Below are 17,077 nucleotides of genomic sequence, written 5' to 3' on the forward strand. Positions count from 1 at the left end.
GTTGTTTGCTTTCTCTTGATTTATCTCAACATACTTTACAAGATACTTAGTATTTCCTAATCCAAACATCAGCACAAGTTTGTCCCTCGTTGTCTTCTTCATAAATGTTTTTCAGATCTTCATCCACCCATATCCTAAACTCCTTGCCTGCTGTTACTGCTAGGGGAGGTGACAACTCAGGGAATGTAAGTTCTGGGTCCATGTTGGTCACACCTGGTAACTGGTATATCAGGAAACTGAACCGAACGTAAGTCAGTGGGAAGTCAGGTGGTGGACTGATTCTATTGTTGTCGGCATCAGTGATGTGTAAATTAAGATCTTTATTGTTGTGTCTAATGGTAGTTCCCCAGTAGGCTTTGGTGTCTCCAGGTTTCCACGATAATCCACCTCCAGACACATTAACAAGTTTGAAGTTCAAGACATGGCAAGCAACCGGGATAGTAAAATTTCCGGACTGATTGTTTTTCCCACCAATACACACTGCGCTACCAGCTTTAAGCCATTCTACGATTTAATAAATAATCCTGACTTTAGTTCTAGTTTAACTATTAGGTCTCTCAATTCATTTGAGGCTTTTTTCAGAGGTTCCTTAATTTCCCTCCCTCCACAAGATCTAGCACACAAAAATTAAAACTCAATTAAAACTTGTCGGCATATCCCTATATAAAGAAATGCAGAAGAAATAAAACAATGTGGATTGGTCAATTCCTTAAGTGGTATCAATAACCATGGGAGTGTTGGGTTAAATAAATAATGGAAAAGCCACTAGCTTGATCTTACCTATAGCTCGCTCGCAGTGCTCTCCTACAAACCCTGCAGCACATGTACAGTTGTATGAGTTGACTCGGTCTTGACATGATCCTCCATTTTGACAAGGATTAGAAGTACAATCATCGATATCTGTTTGAAAATATATTTGTCAATGATATACTTCTTAATATACTTACAAAGATCTACTACCATCTGTACCGCTTCAAAGAATAATTTGATATACATTATGGAGTACTCATAGTCGATGAAATGGCGGCCATCTTGAACTATAAGACACCATGGGCAAATAAAGAACTAATGTGAGGTTTGATGACATGTTTTTCTCTATATCTGCTGTCATTATTACAGCAAAAAATGCATGACACATCGATAACCTTAACCGACCAAAAAATAGCATAAAAAATTAGCAGCCATCTTTGTTTTGGTTTGTTCCCTAGATACCCCATAATGCCTTGCAATCCAACATGGCGTCCTTATTATCGGAGTAGTCCATAGAAATCATTCACCCATGAAAAGTTTGTAAATTGAATGAAGAATTGTCCTTATCTTAAAAGGCCGTTCGTGGCAAACTCGAAGTATAAATGTCAATTTTTTGAAAGTTAGATTAGAAGTCGATTATTAAAAATTGCATTTAGTTGTAACTAATAATCTGTTTCAAAACTGTTCTTTTCTGTGAGGTATTAAATAAACTTTGTCCCGTTAAAACTGTCGCTTTTGTCGTTTTCGAGGGTCGAAATGAGACAGAAATTGTCGCATTTCGGTGCAATAAATAATTGTCATTTTTAACTCGTGGATACACGTAGCTTAGAAACAAGTTATAGTTATGATATATCACGTGACCATTGGGTTGCCTGTGGTAGATCAGACGCTGAGTTATGTAAGCACTTGGTTAGCACTCGCAATGAATTACGAATAAAGGGTAGATAATAAACAACAATATTGAGGGGCCTGAATATGCAAATGTGTCACTCACTCACTCAGCAAATAGCGCAAATATAATATACACAAATAAAATAAACAAACAATGCTATGATATTCACTACTCACTGGTCCTGCAATCTGATCCAGTAAAACCAGGTTTGCATTCACATCGGTGTGTCCCATCAGCAAAGTTGAATCGGCATTTAAAGTTCCCTCCAACAGGGCACTTGCAAGTATTCTAAAGTTTAAAGCATGTGGAAAAAAAAGTTTAATATTCAGCCTTCTAAAAAGTTTTAAAAAAGGGGTAGGCAAAACGGTTTTCGGTTCGGTTTTCAAATCAATAAACAAACACTCCAAAATCCAGGGTTTTGCAAGAAACTTCTGTCACTCACAACATATTACTCCGAGTACCTACCTATGATGCTTAAAAACAAACAAAAACAAGCGATCGATACTCTTACCTTAGCACTTCTGTAAATGACACCAGGTCTGTCCACTAGATCTCCAGGATGCATAAAGTGATCCGAGTCACTCAGCTCACACATGTCTTTCTCTCCACTCGCACTTGCACCAAAGCTGTAGGAGATACAACGATCATCCAAATAGCACTTTACGTCGCAATCTGAGTCATCTCTGGTTTTCTGTGTTTTGAAGACATGATTGACCAGAGCTTTGTTATGAAGTTCATTAAACTCCATGACTTTACACCCATTCACTTCTTCTGTTTGAAATATGATAAGAAAGAGTTTTAAATTGGTATTAATTGCATAAACCCTTTTTATTTAAAATTATCAATGAAATATCAAATTTTCTCTGATGGCCGCTTGGGGATTAGTACGGGTTTCATCTTCTTGTGTTGAGATTATATTACTCGATCGTCGCGCTCACTAAATTTCACTTCAATACTTTGAAGTAAAAACCGTATTTCCGCGTGTGCCTATGTAATATCCTCTATTTCACTTCAATCGAATCAGAGATCAAATAACATGGCCGCTTGAAGATGTGGCTTTTATCTGGTCGTGTTGAGACTATGTTACTCGATCCCCGGGCTCACTTGTAGGACATCACCTTCAACACTTGAAGATAAAATCCGTATTTCCGCGTGGCCAAGTAATAACCTCTATAATACTTCCATCAAATCAATTGGAATCAAATAACCTAGTGGCCTTTCGTTGGGTTCTTTTTATAACACGATAGTTAAATCATAAAGGACTACTTAGCCTTATCTTTTTCTCTGGCCTCAAAAAACATTTTCTTTAATCTCAAAAATTGATGATAACAAACTTGAGTTTCTCAACGCAATGCTTCCGCAAAAATTAGCTTCCAAATTATAATTTGATCATTTGGTAGCCTTATCAAGTGGGTTGAAAAACCTGTTAGGCTTTCCGTCCACCTTGAGTAGTAAATCGGATTCAGATGCAGAGAACTTACCGAATAGGAGCAACAAGATAAGATAGAAAATACACATGACAGCCATATTGAAGTCCATTGGAAATAAAACTTTTAAATTCTGGTGTAGATGATGATATCAGGATTACAAGGATTACCACTGTACTTTGTGTCTGAATGACTTAATTCAGTTGAACGTGTATATGCTGATGTGTTCCACTCACTTTTCTCTTCTGGAATGACATCTGCAGTTTTGATGCACCTTCTCAAATACTAACTTGTATTCAATGCCATACTGAGAGTCAAGGCCCACCTGATGACATTCTTTGATGGATGTTATTACGTTATCTACCTCACCCACCCATGATACTTATTGATTCTTAAAGAAAATTCTGTTTTTCTTCATCACACGCTGTTTTCACTTAATTTCATGTGATATCAATTAGCCATATAAAGGAAAACTTTGGTCTCCTCTTTGTGGTATCTAGTGATTCGGTTAACAATGTCAAAGCTCGCCGACGAGTGGGAACAACGTAAGAATCCATGAAATAAGTAAAATATTTGCTTGTAGCTAAGGACTGAAAATTAGATAATTGAGGGAGGATGGATGTTCCAGCCATTTATGTTGCACGATATTTTCTTTAAAAAACCCTTCATGCATTTAATTTTGTGTTTCCTCGATACTTCTTTTCTGAAAGGATAGGTTGCACCATATATTATTTTATTCCTAGGGAAGTGCTTGATCGATATTTTTTGGGGATATTTACGCAATCCCCCACCCCTCCCCTCTTATATATCTCATTGTCCGTGACTAAGGGAAAAATGTTAAATGAATAAATCAACCAGGTAACAATGCAACGAGAATTTTGGCATAAAAGCCTGATTTCCTGTGTATGCTTCACGGTTTATCAGTCTCGGCTTCCATTTTTAAACCTAAAGATAGATGTGTGCGTATGAATTAGCCCAGAAAAGGAAACTTCTTTAATTTGTCAAAATAAAAAGTTTGCCCAAACGAAAGATTATTTACGCTACTCGGAAACAAACACTTAATAAACACAGATAACATGGGGAAAAGAGTTATATATCAATTTTTAATAGTGTTCCCGAAGTTTCTGAACTGTATCGCCCACGCTTTTTAGTTTATTCCTTGAAGACTTTTAATAATGAATTCTAGGAACTTAGAATGCTGGAGACCATGTGTTCAATCACGCCTGCTTTCCTGGTCTGGTGGAAGTAACTAATCTATCTACCTAAGCATTTTTGCTATATTGAGCATTTCCAGTCGTTTTCAAAAGTTTTTCTTGCTTGATCTCTCTTCTTGCAACGCATATTTGAACTACAAACATCTTGGCGCCATACAATTATTACATTACAAAAGCCAAATAAATATGGCTATACAAACGCTCGATTTTCAATTCTATTTCTAATAATGTCAGCTTTACTTAGTTGCAACAGCCACTCCCGAACAAGTCCATGTACTCTCTGAGGTCTGCCATAATCTATTGAAAGGAGGCATTCCACTTTCTTACTCTCAAAAAGAAGCACTAAAACCTCATGCTAAGGACATCAGAGCGTTAGCTGACTCAGCAGTACCGTTCAAAACAAAGAAAACAATTTTGGCCCAAAAGGGCGGCGGATTTGTGGAAGATATTGCATCACCGTTGATGTCGGGTTTGAGTCTTTTCCTGGTATAAATAGCCCTTCGCAATCCTGCTACATTCATTTGCACCTTGTTAAGACTTCGGTGATCATCATGAAGAGAAAGTGGGTTGAGGATTCTTGGGAAGAAGTATCAGACTCCGAGACCTTTAGTGAGGAGGAGCCCATGGATAATGAAATTGATCAGATGGTACAACAGCTTCCTAAAAACCAAATATTAACCTGAGGTTTCTGCAGATTGGCTTCGATTGGCTAAGTAACAGCTAAATTATAAGCAATCAAAAACATAAAAATTACAAAGAAATGTATGTTTACTAGGGACAAGCGTCTCCAGTAACCATGCATTTCTTTGAGATATTTGGGAGGTTGCTACACCAAAGGTATGAAACCCAAAATCTTGAACTCCAGAAACTGACTCATTTCGATATATGTACCCTTTCTTGTTATGGTTTCTATTTTTTAACTAGAATAATTCTAAAAACTCTTTCCTCGTCGTCAACTTGTTTCTAAAGTGGGCAATTTAATATAAAAGCTAATGATACAAGACGACGTTTCGTTGTCATCTCGACAACATCATCAGGTCAGTTAGAAATTATTGCAAACAATTCAATTCAGGTGACAAAGAAATGACAACAAAACGTCGTCTTGTATCATTAGTTTTTATATTGAATTAGTAATTGAGTGGTGATAGAATAAATATATGGTTAAAATATAAGATGGGAAATTCAGTGAAGAACGCTCCTCTTGGCAAGAACTTCAGCATGTATTAAAATCAATGTTGTGAACCAAATTGAAGTGAATGTGAATGTTACTAAATATATATACTAGTTATACGCTTAAATATTGTGTTGAGAATTATGTGTATTAGCGCGGTATATGTAATAATATTTCAAAGCCTTCAATATCGGACTGGACGGGATTTCAAGTCCAAGCAATTAGTTCCAGTCCGAGGCGAACAGTCCGATATTGGAGGCTTTGAAATGACTTCTCATGCTCATTAATTATTCGACTTGGACAAGGGCACTAGGACACCGAATGAGGATGGATTTCTATAGGTTTTTTTTCCTTTCGATTATTTGAATTAAATTAACGTTATACTTGTTTACTTATCTTGCGCCCGTATTGCTTCGTTCGCTGTTGTAATGCAGACGTTTTCATTCCAAAGGTCAAACGGTTTGAATAGCCTATGAGCGTTACTTCTTTAACGGCCGTTCCGTACTTGACTCTGTTTGTACTATACCAACAACAACAACGCGACCGCGCGGTGCTCCTTACGTCAGTAATATTCAACCGTCCAGAGTTAATATGGCTCTATATGGAACTTAAGGTGAATTTGATTAACCATATTAACTAAGTTACTCTGTACACAAGTTGGTATATGCTAAAACAATTATTAGCCTCAGGCTCAGTGAATATGGAGAATATTTACCTCCCCGCTCGAAGACTCGAGTCTCGGTAAATATTCCCCGATATTTATTTTGCCTTCGGCGAATAATTGCTAAATATTGCTCGCAAATAATGGGAATTTTCTGGATTCTATTTGTCGTGTTCTTATTGCTTTTGTTGGTGTTGATTTATCTCAACAGACTTTACAAGATACTTAGTATTTCTTAATCCAAACATCAGCACACGTTTGTCCCTCGTTGTTTCTTTCATATATGTTTATCAGATCTTGATCCACCCATATCCTGAACTCCTTGCCTGCTGTCACTGCTAGGGGAGGTGACAACTCAGGGAATGTAAGTTCTGGGTCCATGTTGGTCACACCTGGCAACTGGTATGTCATGTAATTGGATGCACTCCTCAGTGGGAAGTCAGGTGGTGGACTGATTCTATTGTTCTTAACATCTGTAATATGTAAATTAAGATCTTTGTTGTTGTTTTTGATAGTTCCCCAGTAGGCTTTAGGGATTCCAGTTGACCACGATATTCCACCTCCAGACACATAAACAAGTTTGAAATTTAAGACATGGCAGGCAACTGGAATAATAAACCTTCCGAACATATCATTTTTTGATCCAATGCACACTTCACTGCCAACTTTAAGCCATTCTAAGATTTAATAGATAATCCTGTGTTTAGTCCTAGATAGTTTTCTCTAAGGCTTGTGTTTAGACTTGTTAGCATACAATTAAAGTGTACATTTTTCAAATAAAAATGTTCTATCCTAAATTAACTTTAAAAATTTGAAATTTCAATTTTTAATTAATTTGGACATGTTTCATTGTATACAGTTTGCATCAGTATTCTTTGGATGTTACGTCACAGCCGCCATCTTTAGGTTGACGATAACAAAGCATTCCATCCTCATTAGTTTCTTTTTGGCTAAATCAACCAACATGACGGCTGTTTCATTGCTATTTATATCTCAACTGAGAGGTTTGGAATTGAAGAAATCGCCCCATGTAAGGAAATCCGGACTTATGGTGGATTCCGGATTCCAAGCGCTGGATTCTGGATTCCGAGACTCTGGATTCCGGATTCCAAAACTTTTGTATTGCGGATTCCGGATTCCGGATTCCATATCGTTAATTTGCATCTGATGACAGATATTCTTGGTGGAGATATTACACAGTGGGAGAGGGGCTACATCGTTCAGTCGAGGCGATAGCATTTGAGTGTAGTCTTTGAATTTCAAAGTAGCAGATTCCGGATTCCAAAAGGGTGGATTCCGGATTCCAAGGCCTGGACTCCGGATTCCAAGGCCTGGATTCCAGAATCCAGAGTGCTGGATTCCGGATTCCAAAGCCTAAAATTTAGTGGATTCCGGATTCCGGATTCCGGATTCCGGATTCCGGATTCCCTTACATGGGGCGAAAGAAATCCTTTGAACCTATCACAACGCGCTTGATGATTGTCACTAACCCAACAAACCTTATGCTCAGATGGCATCGTACGATTGATAGTGGCAAGAACACGCCACATCGTGAGTTTTTCACAATTTTTGACCCTCAAACAAAACATTTCTTACTCTTTATGAATAAACCTATATCTTTAAAAGTTTCACCTGAGTTGCAATTCAAAAAGCATTAGTTTTATTTTTCTGCATTGGATCGGATTAGATTTTTCAAGTATATTTCTATATAATGCGTCGGCATACAATCTCTGAATTTAAAACAAAGGTAAGAATTAGAAAAAGCCATGCATGAGCTTTATCTTACCTATAGCTAGCTCGCATTTCTCTCCCGCAAACCCTGAAGCACATGTACAGCTGTATGAGTTGACTCGGTCTTGACATGATCCTCCATTTTGACAAGGATTAAAAGCACACTCATCGATATCTGGTGAAAGATGAGTTGTGAAAGATATATTTGTTATTAATATATTTGTACCAATGTATTAATTTTGAAATTAACCATTTTTACCTGTCTGACAGTTGACCCCAGTAAATCCTGCAGCACATGTACAGTTGTATGAGTTGACTCGGTCTTGACATGATCCTCCATTTTGACAAGGATTAGAAGCACACTCATCGATATCTAAAAAATATGACAATATTAATATGTATTTGTTTTTACTTCCATATGTACCGCTTCAAAGGAAAATTTACTATACATGCTGGACTACTCATAGACCATCTTGAACGATAAGCCATCATGGGGCATCCAGGGGGCAAATAAAGCGGAACTAACGTGAGGTTTGATGACATATTTTAATTGACATCTCCTGTCATTATTACAGCAAAAACTGCATGACACATCGATAACCTTAACCGACAAAAGAATAGCATCAGCCATCTTTGTTTTGGTTTGTTCCCTGGATGCCCCATAATGCCTTGCAATCCAACATGCCCCATAATGCCTTGCAATCCTTCCTTAGCGTCGAAGTAGTCCATAGAAATTATTCACCCAGGAAAAGTTTGTAAATCGAATGCAGAATCGTCCTCATTTTAAAAGGCCGTTCGTGTCAAAGTCCTAGTATAAATGTCAATTTTTTGAAACTTTACCAGTTGATAAAACAACATACAACACACAAAATAAGCACACTCAAAAATGAGGCAGAAATTGTCGCATTTCGGTGCAATAAATAATTGTCATTTTTAACTCGTGGATACACGTAGCTTAGGCCTAGGGCAAACGTCGAACTTTCCATGCACCGAACTCATTAAAAACAATGGATATCAGGTGATAATGAGGCAGCATTCTTTGATGTAATTAAGTTCGGTGCATGGAAAGTTCGATGTTTGTCCTAGGCCTTAGAAACAAGCTATAGTTATGAGTTATCACGTGACCATTGGGTTGCCTGTGGTAGATCAGACGCTGAGTTATGTAAGCACTTGGTTAGCACTCGCAATGAATTACGAATAAAGGGTAGATAATAAACAACAATATTGAGGGGCCTGAATATGCAAATGTGTCACTCACTCACTCAGCAAATAGCGCAAATATAATATACACAAATAAAATAAACAAACAATGCTATGATATTCACTACTCACTGGTCCTGCAATCTGATCCAGTAAAACCAGGTTTGCATTCACATCGGTGTGTCCCATCAGCAAAGTTGAATCGACATTTAAAGTTACCTCCAACAGGGCACTTGCAAGTATTCTAAAGTTTAAAGCATGTCAAAAAAAATGTTTAGTGTTAAAACTTCTAAAAACTGAAGTTAAAAAGGAGGGGTAGGCAAAACGGTTTTCGGATCGGTTTTCAAATCAATTAAAAAACACTTCAAAATCCAGTGTTTTCCAAGAAACGTCTGTCACTCACAACTAATTACTCCGAGTACCTCCCTATGATGTTAGAGCTTAAAAACAAACAATCGATACTCTTACCTTAGCACTTCTGTAGATGACACCAGGTCTGTCCACTAGATCTCCAGGATGCATAAAGTGATCCGAGTCACTCAGTTCACACATGTCTTTCTCTCCACTCGCACTTGTACCAAAGCTGTAGGAGATACAGCGATCATCCAAATAGCACTTTACGTCGCAATCTGAGTCATCTCTGGTTTTCTGTGTTTTGAAGACATGATTGACCAGAGCTTTGTTCAGAAGTTCATTAAACTCCATGACTTTACAGCCATTCCCTTCTTCTGTTTGAAATATGATAAAAAAGAGTTTTAAATTGGTATTAATTGCATAAACCCTTTTTATTTAAAATTATCGATGAAATATCAAATTTTCTCTGATGGCCGCTTTGGGATTAGTGCGGGTTTCATCTTCTCGTGTTGAGACTATATTACTCGATCGTCGCGCTCACTAAATTTCACTTCAATACTTTGAAGTAAAATCCGTATTTCCGCGTGTGTCTATGTAATATCCTCTATTTCACTTCAATCCAATCAGGGATCAAATAACATGGCCGCTTGGGGATGTGGATTTTATCTGGTCGTGTTGAGACTATGTTACTCGATCCCCGGGGTCACTTGTATGATATGTAAGAAGGCCAGAAAAACATCTGATTTGTACTGTACAAGAAATCTAAGATTTCACTTAGGTTTCTATGGTAACAATTTAGCCTTAAAGGACAACTGACCCTCCAAAATGACCCATTTTTAAGAGGAACTACATCATTTGAGAAGTCCAAAAATCCAGTTTTTAAAGGGGATAGAGCTTCCATTTTTCTAAAACAATTTTTTGAAAACATCGCATATATCGCTCTGGTGGCCGCCATCTTGCGCTTTTATCGCGGGCTCAGAAAAATAGCGTAATGACGTCACAACGTCACAAGAGTTCAAGCTTCCAGTTGTTTGCCTGACTTCTTCCTCAGTTTCTTATACGTTTTACTCAATATTTTGCGAAAAAATACAACTTGGTCATCAAATTAAAGGCATGTCAGAATCTAATTCTTCTTCCGAAGGCTCGGACAGCTCGGGAGACGATTTCGCTCAAGAATTTTTCGGAATGGACGACGAATTTGGTTTACGGCCATATCAGTTTGAACCAGAAATAGAAATCTCCTCAGATGAAGAGTTCAGAGAAGGATCTGACAGTGACATTATTGAAGACGATGAACAAGAGAACAATCGACTTACAAATTCAGATTGGTAAGTCGTACTTCTGTCTTATCACAAAACTGAACTACATATCCATTTTATATAAAATCGTATCTTGCCACTCGTGTTCTTGCAATCTGTTCTTTAGATATTGGTATGCATGAATCCAGTTTGCAACCAAAAGCAATACCAACTTTCACAATTTTAATTAAAAACATGTTTAAAAACATCGCTTGATAGTCAATAAGTTATATACTGCAGGATATAGATACAGGGATATAGTTGTGTCACAAGTTGTGTATGTATATTCTCACTTGGGACAATCGTTGATAATGTTCAAAGATACTAAGAATTGTTTTATTTCTGTTAAATAGGTGTACCTGTGGTAGCTGCCAAATTATGGATTCAATATCTGAATGCATTTGTTGCCAAGAAATCGAAAAAGTGGTTGCAACATGCCAGTCTGTTGTTGAAGATGGAGATGCTGATGAACCACCACCATGCATTACTCAACATCCTGGATTCTTACCTGTTTGTGCCAATAAGTATGTTCTTCGAACCGCATGGGCTCAGTACAAACAGCAGTACAGTAATGCGTATGAAGGCCCAGAGCACAAGCAGTACAGACACATTGCATATAGGCAACTAGCAAGATGGTGCTGGGGAGTTCTTGGAAAGGAAGTTCAGGTTGTTCTGCCCTCTTGTTCTGTCATGTGCATCAGAGCACACTTCCCTCCCCCTGGACTAGAGGAGGACTTTGAATTTGAAGGTTTTCACTATGCAGATGATTAGCTTGGCCTAAAGTTACATGGAGTTATTATATACATTTTATTTATTCCTTACTTCATTTCATATACACAGAGTGGATTTTTTTCTATCAGGATTTCTGAATTGATAAATTGAAAAGGAAAACATGGAAAGGCTGAGACCAAAATGTATAAGAGTAGTCATGAATTTATTTTTAGATGAAGTACATATAGAAAGTTGTTTATATAAATGTTTTGTAGGTTTTGCATATTTTATTATTTAAAAACAACTACACCTAGACAAAATATCCAGCTGAATAGAGAACCTAGTGTACAAAGCACTAGTGGACAAAATCATGAGCTAACCAAGCAAATTTTGCAGTTATACTAGACATGGATAACCAATATTTCCTGGGCACCAATTTGTCTGAAAACAAGGCTAGTCAGTATTGTTTATAAAGAATTTGCCTTGAAGTAGCATGCTATAATGGATTCAAAAATTGTGCTAAATGAAAAAAATATTCTCTTGGTGATAGAATCCCACCCCATCTTAGAATCTCGGTACTGACTAGTCTCATTGTCAGACAAATTGGCACTAGGAAATCTTGGCATCCAGGCTTGTCAGCCATTTATGGTTCATATTTTTTTTTTTCCAGGCAAATAGGCCCTTTGCAGCTCAGTAATCATGCACTGATTAATTCACTGAGCAAATGAATGAACATCTTGATTCCCATGAGTGAAAGCGAAAGTCACTATTCAGCTGGAATTTTTTCTATACTACATTCATACTGGGAGAGACCCCATATATAATGGAGCGTAGATAGTTAAAGAAAAGACCTCTTTTAAGATTTCATTTAAAAGTCAATTCGTTTCCTAAGTGGTAATGATATTTTAATAAAATTTTCATCTGAACATCTAAAAACTGCAAACTTATCTACCACTTTAATCAGGTCCCCTTCACATTAATTACATATTTTGTTTATAGCAGTTTTACTTGGGTCTGTCATGTACCTTCCCATTTGTAGAAGCATTGTAATTATTACCAGTAATGAACACAACTGTTCAAAGATGAGGGGGATTGGGACGACAGGCTTACTTGACAGTTCTTTCAAAACAGCTATTCACTAGAGTACAATCACTAAAAGAGTGCCAATGATGCTTTGCATTATTTTCTACTAAATAGTGTTAATTAAAAATAGGAAATGGTTAGAATTAGCATCACTTAACACTACACATTTTAGTGTTTGTAGTCTCTACTACATTCCATTTAAATTAATTACCTAGAAAATCTTGACCGGTGTCGTTCAATCAATTCCTGTTTGTCTGGGGCAGGAACACTAGCAATGTTTCTTGGTAATTCAACCTCTTCAATTGGGTCAACCCCTGCAGCCTCCATGCCACCCTCACAAATTTCAAGTACTTTCAGTTGTAGCTCAGGGAGGAAAGCATAGCTTTTTCTTTGTAAGACTGGCTTAACAACCCAGCGCTTGTGCATCTTAGGGAAGCACTTGCGATAACGAGCTTCTCCACTCCTTGGGCCTTTTTGAACAATTGCGGGTTAGGGGAGGATGGGCACACTTTTTGAATACCTCTGCATCCTTCCAGGAATGCTTGTTCACGCAATGGTGAACAACAGATTTCCACTTCTCTCTCAAAAGTTGTACATCCCCATTACATGTAGCAGCACACCACCAAAGATGGTTTGAAATGGATTGTATCCAGGGTGCCAGCTCTTGGTTTTTCTTCAATTTTGCTTTCTTGTTCAGCTTTTTTACAATTGACTTGGAAAGATGCCACACATCATACTGGTGTTTGATGTGGCTAAAATCTTTTGCCATAGTGCTGGTGATGGATGTGTGTCTGTCAGTTGTGATACATTTTATACTGACCATGTCTTCTAAAGTGTTCAAACACCTTAGAAACCCCTCTTTCTCCATAGCATTGGAGCTGGTTACTTCAGAGACTTGAACAATGCTGAAGGTGGCAATTTTCCCTGTGCTTGTCTCCATCATAGTATATGTGCCATATTTAGCACTATGGCCAGGACTGTCACTTCGGCCATCACCATTGAGATTTACTATGTCCTTATTTGACAGCTCTTCAATTACAGCAGCCTCCTCTCTCTTCCAAGCATCATTAACAACAGGAAATAGGTAACGTTCCTGATGTCTGTAAAAGACCCTCTCACTCAGAAATTTTAGGCCAAGACAGGATGCAAAGTTTTGAAGTCTGGTAAAAGTATTACCAGTAAATAATATTGATGAGGAAATCAACAAGTTCCCAATAGCTAAGCGATTTAACATTGGCTGTGAGTACCATGTCAAAGCATGTTTCATACATGTAGTTGTCACAATAAGTAGGCTGCCTTGACATACAAAGTTGACATCAGCGACAGGTGCTCCACAGCTTCTACAAAACTTGAATAACTGCTGCAAACAAGAGTTAAATACCAAATATTTAGGTTCTTTGATATGGTTTTCAAGAGTTTTATTGCAGTCTTTGTTTTCTGGCTCTAATTCACTGTCCGTTGTTGAAACTGTCTCTTGCGATGAAACAATGAAACCATCATCATCGTCACTTAGTGGGAGTCCCTCTTCCTCTGAAAACGAAGACTTTTCTGACTTTTGTGGAGACACTGTTGGCATTGACTTTACTGGTGAGGGGTGATAGCTAGTACTGTAGCTGTGGTCGTGGAAGCTCACACTGAGTATTTCATCTCTACTGATGTTTGGTGAAGGGGAGGGATTGTAAACTGTTGTTGTGTCGGCATCTTTATAGTATCCAGGCTCTGTCTGTGAGTTGATGCAGTGGATGTTACAACATATCTACAACCAAGGCAACACTGAACACCAATCTCCTTACAAAGTGGTTCAGGAGAGAACTCTGGTGTTTCCATACTTGGTGGATCTTCACACGAGGGATTTATTGTGGCACATAGCTGCTCCACATTCTTTGAAAATACAAAAATAAACAATGTTTTCAACAATACTATAAACCATTCTTCAAGGCCTACTTTACCTTAAATAATACAAAATAAACATATTAACCAACAATGCTATAAATTATTCTTCCGTGGTCATTTATCCAAGCAAATTTGGAATATTACGGCAACATTGTTATGGTTTACGAATAAATATCAAATGTAAACTAAACACGTGCAAATAACCATTTTGAAAATTTCAAGTATCGATCAAATATTACTAGCTATACTTATGATTTTAAGCAACATTTCATCTATGAAAGCATAAATAGCTAATGATTGATGACTCGCTTCGGTATGCATTAATAAGTCTTTTTCATGAGTGATTATTTCGAAAAACAATGTAAACTATGTTATGTATAAATGACATGTTATCTCACCTCTTCGTTTTGTTTGCGTTTGAGCCGGTTCTCTGATGTAGTTCTTCTTTTAGCTGGCTTGCAAAAATTGAATACTGACGGAACAGCATCGCTCTTTAATCTCCTCTTCCTTTTTATCCCGGTTAACTGCTCCATCAGATCCACTTCAAAGCATGAATCCTCGAAGTGATCGCTGCAAACGTAGCAGTTCTTCAAAGGCGGCAGGTTCTCTCTCTTTATCCGCGCTATCCATGCCTTCTGAAGAGCTATTTTGTTAGGAATTTTGTGGTAGCTAACAGACTCAGTTTTGGAAGAATGGTTGGTGCATTCTGGCACACAACAATGGACCATCTGGATTAAGAAACTTACTCTAACTTAGACTATTAAAAGATCGACTAGCACTCGAAATATACAAACTCAACAAGTTTGGAATGCAAGCTTCACGTTGTGACGTCACGGCATTAATGCGGTAATTTATTGCGGGCTCAAATATGGCGCTCTTCTATTGCTATTTTTCGCGAATTGATTATTTCTTTTCGGCGACATAGAAGCTGTATCAGAGTTCAAAGTTGAATTTATGTGATCTATGTACGTTGTAGTCTTATATGAAAAACGGCAATTTTTGGGGTCAGTTGTCCTTTAAGGACGAAGTAACTATTGGAACAAAAGATTTAGGTTTGTTGACCTTGTAAAACACCTTCCTAACAAAGGTCACTAATTGAATTCTATACACCGGATAATGAAAGGTTCTTCTTATTTACTCAATAATCTGGACTTGGACCTTTTGACTTTCAGCTGTTCACAAAACCAGTTTAGTAAGACTTGCGCAGAAGAGACTTCCTAAGGACACGTATATTTTTGGCGTCCTTCATTATAGTTGTTTACTCATAAATTTTTAGTTAAGAATTATTCCCTTACTTTTGGTATAAACTTTGGTTTACTTAGAATAGTATGTTTTGACTTAGAAACACAAGCGACCGTCATCGACGCTTTATTCAGTTAATTCTTTTCTAAAGACTCTTTTTAAGATTAAGGTTCTTAGGTCAATAACGCCAATATTCTAATTTATTCCTGTAACTCAGTACTTTCACTGGAAACCAGACTCAAACCAGTTTTCATAATTAATTCTACAATTATGCTAATTTCTTCTATAAATATAGGTTAGTTTCAGATAGTTAGTTAGAGAGAGAGTAAAGAAAGAGAGATTCGTTAGTCGTGAAACAGTCTTGTAACTACTAGTACTTGTGAGCGTCAATAAAGATCCCGTGGAAACTCTAACCATAGTCTCCCCGACTTCACGACAGATATCACCGTACCTCCAACACTCGAAGATAAAATCCGTATTTCCGCGCGGCCAAGTAATAACCTCTATACTACTTCCATCAAATCAATTGGAATCAATTAACCTTTCGTTAGGTTCTTTTTATCACACGATAGTTTATCATAAATAACTACTTAGCTATATATTTTTCTCTGGCCTTAAGGTATTAGGATACGTTTACGACCACTATGCGCGCAAACTTAAAATAACACGCTGGCTTTATAGAATAACACAAACAAAGTATATAACATATTCTTCAATCTCAAAAAATAATAATAACAAACTTGAGTTTCTCAACGCTTACTTCCGCAAAAATTAACTTCTAAATTATAATTTGATCATTCGGTAGCCTTATCAAGTGGGTTGAAAAACCCGTTAAGCTTCCGTCCACCTGGAATGGTAAATCCGATTCACATGCAGATAACTTACCGAATAGGAGCAACAAGATAAGATAGAAGATATACATGACAGCCATATGGAAGTCCATATTTGGAATCAAATAAGCCTTTCAATTCTGGTGTAGATGATGATATCAGGATTACAAGGATTACCACTGTACTTTGTGTCTGAATGACTTAATTCAGTTGAACGCGTATATGCTGATGTGTTCCACTCACTTTTCTCTTCTGAAATGACATCTGCAGTTTTGATGCACCTTCTCAAATACTAACTTGTATTCAAATGCCATACTCAGAGTCAAGGCCCACCTGATGACATTCTTTGATGGATGTTATTACGTTATCTACCTCAACCACCCATGATACTTATTGATTCTTAATGTAAATTCTGTTTTTCTTCAACACACGCTGTTTTCACTCAATTTCATGTGATATCAATTAGCCATATAAAAGAAATTTTTGCTCACCTCTTTGTGTATCTATTGATTCGGTTAACAATGTCAAAGCTCGCCGACGAGTGGGACAAAAGTAAGAATCGTTGGAATGAGAAAAATATTTGCTTGTAGCTAAGGACTGAAAACTAGATAATTGAAAGG

The 17,077-nt window shown here is 37.3% G+C and overlaps 3 protein-coding genes across 4 annotated transcripts; 1 reads left to right on the forward strand and 2 right to left on the reverse strand.

Annotated features, from left to right (window-relative positions):
- Positions 1-4,153: 4,153 nt before the first annotated feature.
- On the reverse strand, positions 4,154-16,682 carry LOC116296087 (uncharacterized). The gene is made up of 6 exons (XM_089024046.1): positions 16,513-16,682; positions 9,515-9,774; positions 9,179-9,290; positions 8,106-8,219; positions 7,902-8,021; positions 4,154-6,792 (listed from the first exon to the last, which is right to left on the reverse strand). The coding sequence occupies exons 1-6, from the start codon at positions 16,568-16,570 to the stop codon at positions 6,341-6,343; spliced, it is 1,116 nt and encodes a 371-aa protein (XP_088880172.1). The 5' UTR covers positions 16,571-16,682; the 3' UTR covers positions 4,154-6,340.
- LOC148905116 (uncharacterized) lies at positions 10,337-12,345 on the forward strand. The gene is made up of 2 exons (XM_089040976.1): positions 10,337-10,728; positions 11,052-12,345. The coding sequence occupies exons 1-2, from the start codon at positions 10,514-10,516 to the stop codon at positions 11,467-11,469; spliced, it is 633 nt and encodes a 210-aa protein (XP_088897102.1). The 5' UTR covers positions 10,337-10,513; the 3' UTR covers positions 11,470-12,345.
- LOC148905117 (THAP domain-containing protein 2-like) lies at positions 12,293-15,128 on the reverse strand. Of its 2 annotated transcripts, none has more exons than XM_089040971.1 (2): positions 14,784-15,128; positions 12,293-14,373 (listed from the first exon to the last, which is right to left on the reverse strand). In XM_089040971.1, exons 1-2 carry the CDS (start codon positions 15,111-15,113, stop codon positions 14,122-14,124), a joined length of 582 nt encoding a protein of 193 aa, XP_088897097.1. In that variant the 5' UTR covers positions 15,114-15,128; the 3' UTR covers positions 12,293-14,121. The 2 variants fall into 2 exon arrangements, with proteins under 2 accessions (XP_088897097.1, XP_088897096.1); XM_089040970.1 differs by having other exon boundaries at positions 14,784-15,089.
- Positions 16,683-17,077: the final 395 nt, after the last annotated feature.

This window comes from Actinia tenebrosa, unplaced genomic scaffold, assembly GCF_029948245.1.
Source record: "Actinia tenebrosa isolate PJP-AT-01 unplaced genomic scaffold, QUT_ActTen_1.0 PGA_scaffold8__29_contigs__length_14323225, whole genome shotgun sequence".
NCBI lineage: Eukaryota > Metazoa > Cnidaria > Anthozoa > Actiniaria > Actiniidae > Actinia > Actinia tenebrosa.

Coding starts and splice junctions, on each gene's coding strand:
- LOC148905116 (XM_089040976.1), top strand. CDS start 10,514: ATGTCAGAATCTAATTCTTCTTCCGAAGGCTCGGACAGCTCGGGAGAC. Junction 10,729..11,051: donor CGACTTACAAATTCAGATTG/GTAAGTCGTACT, acceptor TCTGTTAAATAG/GTGTACCTGTGGTAGCTGCC.
- LOC148905117 (XM_089040970.1), bottom strand. CDS start 14,068: ATGCCAACAGTGTCTCCACAAAAGTCAGAAAAGTCTTCGTTTTCAGAG.
- LOC116296087 (XM_089024046.1), bottom strand. CDS start 16,570: ATGGACTTCCATATGGCTGTCATGTATATCTTCTATCTTATCTTGTTG. Junction 9,775..16,512: donor TATCTTGTTGCTCCTATTCG/GTAAGTTATCTG, acceptor TATTTCAAACAG/AAGAAGGGAATGGCTGTAAA. Junction 8,220..9,178: donor TGGATCAGATTGCAGGACCA/GTGAGTAGTGAA, acceptor CATATTTTTTAG/ATATCGATGAGTGTGCTTCT.